The sequence below is a fragment of the Xyrauchen texanus genome, chromosome 4 (assembly GCF_025860055.1).
Source record: "Xyrauchen texanus isolate HMW12.3.18 chromosome 4, RBS_HiC_50CHRs, whole genome shotgun sequence".
NCBI classification, from domain to species: Eukaryota; Metazoa; Chordata; class Actinopteri; order Cypriniformes; family Catostomidae; genus Xyrauchen; species Xyrauchen texanus.
Genome location: NC_068279.1, coordinates 44,564,660 through 44,577,713, shown reverse-complemented (window position 1 = coordinate 44,577,713; position 13,054 = coordinate 44,564,660). Strand labels below are relative to the sequence as shown.

Genomic DNA, 13,054 nt, shown 5'->3' with positions numbered 1-13,054 from the left:
TTGGTCTCGCAATATTTCATTAGTATCCATAAACTGCAAAACCCTAGTCTGAGGTAAAGAAAAAGGTTTTGGATAAAAAGTGGATATGGGTTCACCTGGCTTCTGAGAGGAACTTTATCTTGATGTCTTGTGGTAGATCTTCCTTACAGGTTTTCACCGCCACAGGGGTTTTATCTCGAAGTATTCCTTTGAAAACCTCTCCAAAGTTTCCCTAAAATAATTTTTCAGTGCCATGTTTGATTTTTGAAATAGTACAATAAAAAAAGTACCAAAAAGCAACAGTAATACCATGTATGGTGGACATGTATCACGGTATTCTTTGAAGTACATTGGAGTAACATAATACAAAGGATGGTTCAGGAAAACTAGTCTTCCATCAACCGACTAGTCATTTATTTTAGTAGTTAATATTTTAAGTGACTCTAAGGCTTACTTTGCCAAGGAGTTCTCCAAGAATAACATCCTCGTGATTGAGGATCCATTTCTTATCCTGAGGAAACAAACAAAAGCAGAGAATTAGCATTCTGACACATGTTCATTAATGAACTAATGACTCATATGGAAACAAAGAGAGAAACAGAGATGACGAGTGCTTTGTGGGTCAGTTACTGTGGTGATGGTCCGCTCTATGATAATGATGCAATTATCACTTCATTCCCCAAAACATGCACAGAGATATCCTGTCTTTTGAAGATCTGAATACCTGTTTTGTTACCTTTTTATGCAGAATTTGATTGGCTAATTAATTCGTCCATTAAAAGTTTAATCTAATAGTTCCTTTTTACTGATCACAAGATAATAATGAGTGTAGTGCTGTAGGACAACCCACTAGAGAAAGCTCAGACAGAGCGTTTGACAGAAAATAATGCATAATGCATAGTGTCAGTTTGTAATCAAGTGGGAATACAGTAAAAACACAAATGTACCCACATCTTTGAGATTTCCATTTATCAATGGATCCCTACAGAGTGTGTTCCATTAAAAGATGAAATGTCATCATTTTTTGGTTGCATGACTGAGCATTCATTTTACAAACCCTTGAGTTTTCCCTCCCCATCCTTGCAACACACGATCCCAATTCAAATAAATGGATTCACAACTCTAGCTGCAACTCCAGTGAGTAGACAACCAAATGCTACATTTGAGAGGTCAGCGATTCAAAGAGATTTAAAACATAAAAATAAGAAAAAATATTTTATTTTGGAAGATCTTACAGTTTGACTAACATATGTATGTCATTTCTTTCCTTAATAGGATGTACAGTCTTGTTACCTGGATTGGTATCTGCCCCCGATATAGACATTATTATTACCTCAATCCGGTTGCCTCCGCTTCTGAGACAGTGAATCCACGCATCTTATCATGTGGCTCACTGTGCATGACCCTGTGGAGACTCCACGATCCACACACCACTTACCACGCACCCCATTGAGAGCGAGAACCACTAATCGTGACCGTGAGGAGGTTATCCAGAGGAGGTTACCCCATGTGACTCTACCCTCTCTAGCAACCAGGCCAATTTGGTTGCTTAGGAGATCTGGCTGGAGTCACTCAACACACCCTGGATTCAAACTCACGACTCCAGGGGTACTAGTCAGCGTCAATACTCGCTGAGCTACCCAGGCCCCCCACATAGACATTTTTACAGAATAGGGTATTGGCCTGATGAGTCCTGTGTGTTAATCATGGTAGTTACCTTCAAGCTCCAAAAATGCCACAAAAGCACCATTAAAGTAGTCCATTTGACTTGTGCATTTTATTTAAAGTCTCAAAGACATCCGATAGCTTAGTGAATCTCAAAAGGCTGCATTTAATAAATACATGTACAGTCACACTTCAGTAAATGAGCAGTGCTCTACTGTGTCACATATACTTAGCATGCACGGGCTGATGAAAAGCTACTGCATTTAGCTCAGAGCAATTTTGCAATATGTGAGCACTCCACACAAACTACATCTCAGAGGTAAACTCAGCAAAAAAGAAATGTCCTCTCACTTTCAACTGCTTTTATTGGCAGAACACTGACATTCCTGTCTTGCAGGAAATCACGCACAGAACGAGCAGTATGCCTAGTGGCATTGTCATGCTGGAGGGTCATGTCAGGATGAGCCTACAAGAAGGCTACAACATGAGGGAGGAGGACGTCTTCCCTGTAATGCACAGCATTGACATCGCCTGCAATGACGACAAACTCAGTCCTATGATGCTGTGAAACACCGCCCCAGACTATGACGGACCCTCCAAATAGATCCCGCTCCATTGTACAGGCCTCGGTGTAACGCTCATTCCCTTGATGATAAACACCAATCCGACAAAACTGCAACTCGTCAATGAAGAGCACTTTTTGCCAGTCCTGTCTGGTCCAGCAAAGAGGTTGGTTTTTGCCCATAGGCGACGCTTGTTGCCAGTCATGTCCGGTAAGGACCTGCCTTACAACAGGCCTAGAAAGGCCTCAGTCCAGCCTCTCTCAGCCTATTGTGGACAGTCTGAGCACTGATGGAGGGATTGTGCATTCCTGGTGTAACTCGGGCAGTTGTTGTTGCCACCTGTCCCAAAGTGTAACAATCGGATGTACCGATCTTGTGTAGGTGGTTACACATGGTCTGCCACTGCGAGGACGATCAGCTGTCCTTCCTGTCTCCCTGTAGCGCTGTCTTAGGAGCCTTACAGTACGGACATTGCAATTTATTGCCCTGGCCACATCTGCAGTCCTCATGTCTCCATGAAGCATGCCTAAGGCACGTTCACACAGATGAGCAGGGACCCTGGGCATCTTTATTTTGGTGTTTTTCAGAGTCAGTAGAAAGGTCTCTTTAGTGTCCCAAGTTTTTATAACTGTGACGTTAATTGCCATCTGTAAGCTGTTAGTGTCTTAATGACCGTTCCACAGGTGCATGTTCATTAACTGTTTATAGTTCATTGAACAAGCATGGAAAACATTGTTTAAACCTTTACAATAAAGATCTGTAAAGTTATTTGGATTTTTACAAAATGATCTTTAAAATACAGTGTCCTGAAAAAGGGACGTTTCTTTTTTTGCTGAGTTTAGATGCTCAGCATCTTTGGTTCGATTATAATATGCATTGACATCAGAACCGCCAGAGCAATTCAACAGATCTTGAATGCAAGGCATATTAAACTACTGTGAACAAGCCCACACAGACACTCAATGGTCCCCATCTTCCTGGAGTGTCAAAATGAAAGCCCCAGAAATTACAACTGAAATGCATTAGTAATGTATGATAAAATTCTAAATAAATATTTATTTAGTATTATTTCTATTGTTGTTTTCATTAAAAATAATAATAATAAAACAAATTATTATTTTTATTATTGTTATTGTTGTTTTATTTTTTATATAAGATTACAATAATATTTAAATTGGACTGAAATCATATAACAAACAAAGTGAACAAAAAGACATCTCAATCTATTTGTCCAGATAGAAGTTGAAACAATGTGTAAAGAGAACTTAGAATTAATTCTGTTAATTCTGCCATTGCATTATCAGTAGACTTAAAAATAAAAAATAAAAAAAAAACCTTCATATATAATAGTTTTATCCTCGGTTTCATAATGAAATGTGTAGTTAGAGGTTAGTTTATTTCCATATAAAATAGTACCCCCAATCAGTTACACACAATGAGGTATAGCTGTTCTAAACCGAGAAAAGAAAAACAACACTGGTATCTGATCGGGATCGGCTGATGCGGAGAGTTCAGGTATAGGTGAATCCCTAGTCCTTAACGGAAACAATTGCTGACTAAATAGTTTTTTGCTGTGCAACCTGTATTCCCCCATCTTTGTATGTACACATTTTTATTATTATTTTGAATATGGTTATTATTATTATTATTATGATTAATAGTTGTTTCATTATGTTTTTTTATGTTAAATTAATGTTAATTTTTCATGGAGGTGTAAATAAGTACTTACAGTATGTCATGTAAACCTAAAAACCTAAAATCTCAATAGTCACAGCAGTGCGAATGATAACTAACATTAACTATGACACTGATAATGGTGTCAACTAAAGGGCCATTGCTCTGAACATCATGAAGCTGAGTGTCCTGTAGTGTCGTCATTAACCTGAACAGTAATGCACTACACTCAATACACATTTCCAACACTGAACAAAACAAGCTACAGTATCTGCATCAAAACACTGGGTTTATAGAGCCTAGTTTGAATCCACCAAACTGTTCAATTCATTTCGAAATAATTCATTACAAGCTTTGATTTGTGTCTGATTAGTCTTAACATAGTCCAGCTTTTCCAGCTGGCTGAAGTACCTAAAACAATGATATATCAACACTTCCCAGCCTTTTGATAAAGTAAATAATTTTGCAAAGTTTTTTGCAAAGCAAAAATGCAAAGAAATGTTTTACTTATCTGTGAGCCTGCTTGAATGCATAATCCAATGTAATGTAATATCTTAGATGTCCAGAGAAAAATATGTAAATATGAGGAAAAGCATGTAAAACAAATTATTGAAAATATGTCATCGACTATTGATGATAAAATGATATATATCATCACAAAGGAAAGGATCCCAGCTTTCTAATGTCATCTATATTGAGCTTCTAGTCCACTCAGAGGTCGAAATATTCAATGAAACATTGGGGGTGGTGCATGAATTGTAAATGTATGTCTTGGACAAGCACATCTATGAGGGATGAGATGCGTTAGACCACCTCCAACATTTCAGATCTGCATATTGTGATGGAAGCTGATTTTTTTTTCTTCTAGTTCTTGCTACCTACTAATAGAATGGAAAAATATATATATATACTTTTTGCAGGGAGATTTACATGCTTACAAAGTTAGGACAATTTGTTTTACATTCTATTCATCATAACATTGTAAACATATACAACACCAATTCCGAAAATGTTGAGACTGTATGAAAAATGCTAATAAAAACATATTTTTTTGTTGGAGTGATTTGCTAATTATATTCACCCTTTGCTAAATTGAAAGCACTATAACTACACATAATATCAAGATTTTCCTTGTGAATTTCATTGTTTTTTTTTTAAATGTACAGTAATTTCAAATCAGATGATTTAAACACGCTCCAAAAAAGTTGGGACAGTCGAGTGTTTACCAGTGTGAAACATCACCATTTCTTCTAATAATACTTATTAAGCACTTGGGCACTGAAGACACAAGTTTAAGTTTAGAAAGTGGAATTTTCCCCCAGTCATCCATTATACAGGTTTTTAGCTGCACAATTGTACAGGGTCTTCGTTGCCGTATGGTGTGCTTCATAATGCCCCATGCATTCTCATTTGGAGACAGGTCAGAATTACAGGCAGGCCAGTCTAGCACCCACAATCTCTGCTTTCACAGTCATGCACTTGTAATCCGGGCAGTGTGTGGTTTGAATTTGCCCTGCTCGAGAATGCAGGGACTTCCCTGGAAACAACGGTGCTGGATGGCAGTATATGTTGCTCAAAAATTTGTTCATATCTGTCTGCATTCATGGTGTTCTCACAGATGTGTGAGTTACCCATCCCATGGACACTGACACACCCCTGGCCCATACGGACACTGGAGTTTGGACCTGATGCTGATAACGGCTTGGATGCTCCTTTTCCTCTTTGGCCCCACTTCTGGACAGTGTTGATGTATGGCTTCTGCTTTGCATAGTGAAGTCTTAACTTGCATCTGTGGATGCCGCGGTGAAAGGTGTTGACTAACAAAGGTTTACTAAAGTTATCCCAAGCCCCTGTTCTTGATATCCATTACAGATGAATGATGTTTTTTAAGACGGTGACATCTGAGGGATCAGAGATCACGCACATTCATAAGTGGTTTTCGTCTTGCCCTTTCCACACTGAGATTTGACCAGATATCTTGAATCTTTTAACTATATTGTGCACTGTAGAGGGTGAAATGGCCAAAATCCTTCCAATTTGTCTTTGGGGAACATTGTTCTCATAGTGCTGGATTATTTGCTGAAGCATCTGTTGGCAAATTGACAAGAATCGAACAGTCCTTGCTCTTGAAGGACTAGGCTGTTTTTGGAGGCTCCTTACATACTACGACATGATTGCCTCACCTGTTTAACATCTCCTGTTTCACATCGCCTTGTTATTTCAACTAGTCAAATTGTTATTAGTCTTAAACTGCCTGTCTCCAATTTTTTGGAGCGTGTTGCAATCATCTGATTTGAAATTACTGTACAAAAAACAATGACATTCACAAGGTAAAACATCATATTATGTGTAGTTGTGGTATGTTCAATTTAGCAAATGGTGAATATAATTTTGTTTTTATTACCATTTTCATACAGTCCCAACTTTTTCAGAATTGGGGTTGTACAATACTATTTAGGAATTAAAGTCTTTTTTTATTTGGGGGGTTTCTGAAAAATAACACCCATTTTTTTTGCAATTATTCCACAGTGTGTGTGAGAATGGTGAGCTTTTACATTTGAGTTTAAAACATTGCAGGCTGAAGCCCAAAAATGCACCAGAGTTGAAAGGTTAATTTATCACGATACTTGCTTTGTTGCATAATTTTATACCGCCAGCAAAATCATCAACATTTAATGAATTTTCAATAAATCATCCAGCCCTGATTCACAGGGGTCTGGTGGTGTTTGTCAGCAGCCCTGATCTTGCATGCACGCTGTAGCAGAAACATCACCACTATTATGATTTCAGTCAGCATGTTCGGCTGAGGTGCTTTGCTCCCGTCATCAAAAACCCATCAGATGAACACAGACGCAGGCAATCATCCAGCCTGATAGATGCACACACACTCCCCAGGGGGATATCAGCAAGTGTGGAGCAAAGGAGTTTAAACTGACTTCTTCTGAACTGACACAATCTCCTTGTGTAGCCAAGAGGAAATCAGTACACACACACACACACACACACAAAATCACAGGACTTTACATCACCCAGACATTTTGATTTGAGAACTGCACTGCCTGACATTCAATTTAAAGTGCAGCTGCACACATTGGTCCAACTGAGCAATCTACACTCTGATCATTTCTGTAATAAGAAACTTTCTGGCCTCATATTGGAATTGCAGTGATGGCTTTAGTGGAGATGTATCAAATGACCGTACACCGAGCCGAACAGCTTGTTAAAATGAAGAGCGAGAGCATTTTTCACCTTTATGAGAGGGTTTAAGAGTATGACCCCAGATTTCTTGGTGATGACTTGTTTAGTTGTGTAATGATGCTCTATGAGCTGTGGGATGGTGGGGAAGCCAGTGCCTTCAAATCTGTACTGATTCTGTGAACAAAAAGAGCCACAAAAAAAATCAGATAGCACACTGAGATCATACACATTAGGGCAGTGTAAAGGCTGATATTAAGTTAAGTATAAACAACAACAAAAAACAATGAAATAAAACATTATACCATACTACTCTTACTATTTCTGCATTATGAAGTATGTACTGTGCATGGAATACCCAGACAACCGTTGTCTACACTTGCAAAAGTTAGAAGTAAACTAGTGTGAGGCAAGTACATCCGTAAAACCCAAAGCCTAACCCACCTGTACCCTAACCTCAGCTCAGTAGCAGTAATAAGTAGGCTGCGATAAGTATGCTGCATCAAATGCTTAATTATTCATACAAGTGCATAGTAGTTGAACACATAATCTGAAGAGGAACCATCTTTATACTTTAATAACTTGGGAGTTTTTCATCATAGCAGAGTCAATAAGGTGCAAATCACTCACATCAGCGAACTGAATGATGAAGTGTCTGCGTTGTCCATCTGAGAACACCGACAGCACATACTCTCCAGGTTTGCCGTGGCTCTCGCGTACCAAGAAGTCTCCCTGCTGCTTCAGCAGCTCCTGAGCTTCTGTCCTGGGAATGGCACCGTGATACCACTCCTGCTCACCCAGCGGTTTCTCACTGGTGGGAATCACGTCAAAAAACTAATGGGGGAAAAATAGGTAACATTGGTTAAGACAGATCATTTTCACTGTCAGGATAGAAAAATGAGATGTTGAGAAAGGAGGAGTTTAAGTTTTGAAACTTACTGAGGAAGAGCTCAGAACTGACTTGGGTGAGCGGATGATTCCGGCAATGGAGTGCCTTAGGGTCTCAAACTTTGATGTCTTGTCTTTGCTTTTATCCTGCAATGTACAGTATGCCAATGACAAAGTCTTACAAATACACATCTCATGTTTTACAGATGTACGATGGTCATTCATTCAATGGTATATTAACATGCTAGTCATTGAGTACCGTGGTACGCAAACAGTCAAAAGTCTGGACACACCTAATCATTCTTTATTACTACTACTTTCCACATCTTAGAATAATAGTTTAGTCATCAACACGATCAAATAACACAAATGGAATAGTATGGGAATTATGTAGTGCCAAAAACATTTTAGACGAATCAAAAGTTGTTCCTCAGAGTAGCCAGCCTTTATTTAGATTACAGCCTTGCACACTCATAAAACAGTGCTTTTGTAAAGAATCTATTACAGTTGATAGCATATGTTTGCATACCCCCTTTTTCATAAGTTTACACACTGTTATCAGAATTTATAAAAATGATAAGAGATAAAAGATCATATTTTTTTATTTAGAATTCCCCTTAGATGCTACATAACAGATATTTACACATATCCCACAAGACAAAATAATAACGATTTACACAAATCATCTTGTTCAAAAGTTTACATCACCTTGGTTCTTAATATAGAGTATTGTGTTGTCTTCTTGAGCATCAATGACTGTTTGCACCTTTTGTAAAAGTTGTGTATGAGTCCCTCAATTTACTGAGTGTCAAAAGCTGGATCTCAACATTTTATAACCACTTTTGGGAAGAACTCAAATGTGCAGAAGATGCTGGGAAACCAAAAAACATGCAGTACCTGGAAGATTTTTCTTAAGAACGGTGGTCAGCTTCACTGCTCAGGACAAAGCATGGACTCATGCACAACTATCACAAAAGATACAAACAGTCATTAATCATCAAGGAAGCAACACATCATTTTAAGTACCATGGGGATGTAAACGTTTGAACAGGATAATTTGAGCAAATTCAGATATTATTTTACCTACCTTTATGTTTCTAAATAAGAAACAACATGCAAATGGATCCCTCTTTTCTTTTTCTTTTTGTATGATAAACATATTGCAAATTATGCAAGGGGGATGCAAACTTATGCATACAACTGTATGTAGGAACAATTTATATTTGACTAAAAATGTATGTCAAGAATTTAAGCATTATCCTTACTATAAAATTTAGAGTAATACGGTTTTAAAATCATGAGTAACATAATTTCAGTCCATTACTGTATGTCTCAAAGTACCATCTAATGCCATCACTTTACCATGGCAGCACCACAGTAATTAAAAAAAAAAAGAAAGTAAATGAAATACTCTGGTGCAAACAATCACATACAAATTAAACGAAATTATTATTATTAAAGAATTATTAAAAGAATTCAAGGAAATATAATCTACTTTACATTTTTTTTTTCTAGCAGCAGTTAATTGTTTTAAACAGTATTTATAAAACATAAAATGCATCAACGCTCTGGTTGGAAGAGACTGATAAAAGTGAGAACACACTGCCCTCTTCAGCCAACTTCAACACCAGCTGCAAATCAAACCTAACTACATTCATATTTACAACTGCACATGCACCAGGAAACAAATTACAGGACTCTGATATGTATTGCTATCGGATGCCGTTCAAATCATTTTCCTGTGTTGCAAAGCGGTTGACGTGTCAGCATGTAGCCTATGCCCATCCTGATTAAACCCCACAGTGCTCCATCCTAATCTAAAGCAGAGCTACAGCACCGATGGATTAAATGAGGCATACTGTACTCCTACAAAATATATAATTCTCTGTGTGCTGAACTGTGACACATGATTTACATTTACAGCATGATAAATGCTTTGTTCTCAGAATAAAACATACAAACTGGGCAGACTCCCAACACCTGTTTGAAAAACAATAATTAATGTGAAAAGGAGTTGGCAACTAATTAAAATGGAAGGTCTGATGTTTGATGGCATGCTGAATTAGTCTACCCTTTCAGGTTCTAGTTTCATCAATAAAAAAGCTGGTCTAATTCTTCCCTCAAACTGTTTCCATTTGTACTTTATTACATGCTAAAAGTATGAATTTCACTGGTGATGGAACAATAAACTTTGTATACAGTATATACCATAAACTTAAGTAGAAAAGTATGCAGTGTCAATAATTGTGCCTTGACACCACAGACAACCTTGTTGCATACTGTTTGCATTTGCATTCAATCTGAATTTTAAGAAATACATTCCTTTTGTTCATTTGAAGAGGACCATCTTAAACCTCTTCTCTTCTGTAGCGTAAGGAGATGTGGGCAGTATGAGCCCAAAAATCATACATGGATGCACATTTTGAAAATTTACCAGAAATGGTATGTCATCCAGGGAACTACAATTTTGCATCTGTGGGGAAATACCTTGGCAGATAACCAAAAGGTTGGTTGTTGGTTTGAATCCCTCATGGGACACCACCCCTTAGCCACTACCATTCTAAAGTACTAAAGCCCTGGTTGCTCTATGGAAATTGTTCCATCTTTGGACAAAGATCTGGATATATAGCCAAAAGATTGTTGGTTTGAATCCCACATGGGATAACACCCCTTAGCCACCACCATTCTGCCCCTAAGCATGGTACTTTACCCCAGGTTGCTCCAAGGAGATTGATGCATGTGTGGACAAAGATCTGGAAGGATAACCAAAAGGTTGTTAGTTTGATTCCCACATGAGACGCCACACTTTAGCCACCATATTTTAGCACCTGAGCAAGGCACTTACCCCCACATTGCTCCAGGGGGATTCTTGTGTGGTTAAAAGGTCTGGGCGGAACCCCAAAAGGTTGCTTGTTGGAATCCAACATGGGACAACACCCTTATCCACCACCATTTCGCCCCTGAGCAAGGTAGTTAAAACCCCAGGTTGCTTTTGAGGGACTCTTGCTTATGTGGATAAATATTTGGATGGACTACCAAAAGGTTGTTTGTTCGAACCCCAGATGGGACAACACCCCTTAACTACCAACATTCTGCCCCTGAGCGAGGTTCTAAATCCCAAGTTGCTCTAGGGGGATTGTTACAAATGTGGATATAGACCAGGTTATATGACCAAAAGACTGTTGGTTTGGGACATCACCCCTTTGCCACCACTATTCTGACCTTGAGCATGTTACATAATCCCAGGTTGCTACAGGAGGAATTGGGACACTGCCTTGGACAGCACTGAGCTGTGTCATATAAAAATTAGTGCCATACCATTGAGTTGACAGAGCGGGCGTCCTCTTCATAATTGACGACAGGCGGTGGTTCTTTGCCCTTGTTCTCTTGTATCTTCTGCTCCAGCAGTTCTCTTTGTGCCATGAGTTTGGCCTCTGAGCAACGCAGCAGCTGAACCGTCTGTCTCAACTCTTCCAGAGACTGCTTTTGACTGAGTAACAACACCACACTAAAGAGAACGGAAGAGAGAGGTCATGTTATTCAATCCACAATGAATCCTTCTCTTTAATCTCTTCTTAAGGATATTGGTTTCTTTCCCTGAATGTTATGTCAGAAGCATTTGTACTGTCAGGGATATTATTGTAAACAATTTTTACAACAAAATAGTGAAACTGAACAAAAATACTACCAAAAACTTTGTTTAAAATGGCCTTTAATAAATATTAGGGCTGTCAAAGTTAACGTGTTCACATGCAATTAGTTAAACATGTTTAATGCAGTTAATTGTTTTTAACATTGTTAATGCATTTATGAAGGATCCAAATACATATACACAGAGCAGCAGATATGATTCTAAGCCACACAAATTGTAGAAAGCAATAATTTCACATACATTTTTTATTTTCTTAAAAAGGAAGTGAATGCATCAATGAGTTAACTACAAATAAAATTATTATATTAATCTTTATTAAATATCTTAATCGATTAACAGTCCTTATAAATACCCCAAAGAACTGTAAAAATGAGATGGTCAGATTTTTGGCATGAAATGGTAGTTCTTGCAGGACAAACAGAGAAGTTGAGGTGTAGAGTTGAGGACTGCTGCCCATCTGTTTCCAGTGTGTGTGACAGTGGTAATTATATCAGCATCTCTTGTGAAGGATTGCCCAACAAACCTTAAAGCATGTGCTGAGGCTGGACAAATCCCCATCCATCCATCCAGCACAACTTAACAGTTCACTGAGCTCTATCAGTCCAAGCCCTTTCATCTTCACCGAGGCACTGAGGTCAACATGGGCTAGTCTGCTCAGCCTAATGAAGCTCTTTGGAATCACTTCAGTTCTTGACACTTCACTACTGTACTTATTGTTAAAGCTGACACACACAGAATGACCTACACTGAAAATTAATGAAATATGGTTAAAGTCTGGTGCACAATGCACAATTTAATCTATGATTTTGCCATTTAAGAAAAATTTCAGGAATTATAAAAGATTTCTTTAGTCGATCAGCAGTCCTTGATAGTTCCGCATCACAGCTGATTAATTATCTTTGCAACGTATCTTAGTCTTTGTTTTAATGGCAGCGGTGATGATGCTATACTCACATCAGGTGCGCCTCATCATCCGCTGCCCAAACAAGGCTTATTAAACTACACCTCTCCTCTCTCCTGCCCACTCCTGTTGTGAGCCTGGCCGAAGGATGGCCCTCAAAGTCAGGGTGACTATGACAAAAGGGAGAGTCGGGTCATTCTGCCACGATATTATATACACAACATACATTTCTTGTTGTTTAGCATTCCTTTCAAGCTATGATCATACTATCGAAATGACCTCAAGTTTGCTCTCAAATGTCCAGTTACGTCCAGCCAACAACAGACTGCAAACACCCTGACTTCTTTATTTATTTTCTAGGTAAAACATTCCCAACATTAGCGCAAGGACTTGCTTGGGTTTGCACAGTGCTATTTCAATTTTGTTTGACAATGAGAATGTCAGAACATTGATTGTGACACACCAGCTCAACACTGTTAATCATGACCATGATCATAATCATACAAACCGACATAAATGCCAGTTGATATTGTGGTC

At 38.4% G+C, this 13,054-nt stretch overlaps 1 protein-coding gene across 2 annotated transcripts in view; it reads right to left on the bottom strand.

Annotated features, from left to right (window-relative positions):
* LOC127642952 (tyrosine-protein kinase Fer-like) overlaps positions 1 to 13,054 on the bottom strand; it is a 47,733-nt gene that overhangs the window by 16,682 nt on the left and 17,997 nt on the right. Inside the window, exons 9-14 of one of the 2 annotated variants that reach the window (XM_052125421.1) lie at positions 11,283 to 11,472; positions 8,016 to 8,111; positions 7,707 to 7,910; positions 7,131 to 7,253; positions 434 to 490; positions 96 to 211 (exon numbers count right to left, since the gene is read on the bottom strand). In XM_052125421.1, coding sequence (XP_051981381.1) covers positions 96 to 211; positions 434 to 490; positions 7,131 to 7,253; positions 7,707 to 7,910; positions 8,016 to 8,111; positions 11,283 to 11,472 — 786 coding nt within the window. Of the gene's footprint in view, positions 1 to 95; positions 212 to 433; positions 491 to 7,130; positions 7,254 to 7,706; positions 7,911 to 8,015; positions 8,112 to 8,861; positions 8,930 to 11,282; positions 11,473 to 13,054 lie in introns of those variants that run through there. The other variant, XM_052125422.1, reaches the window with a different exon arrangement.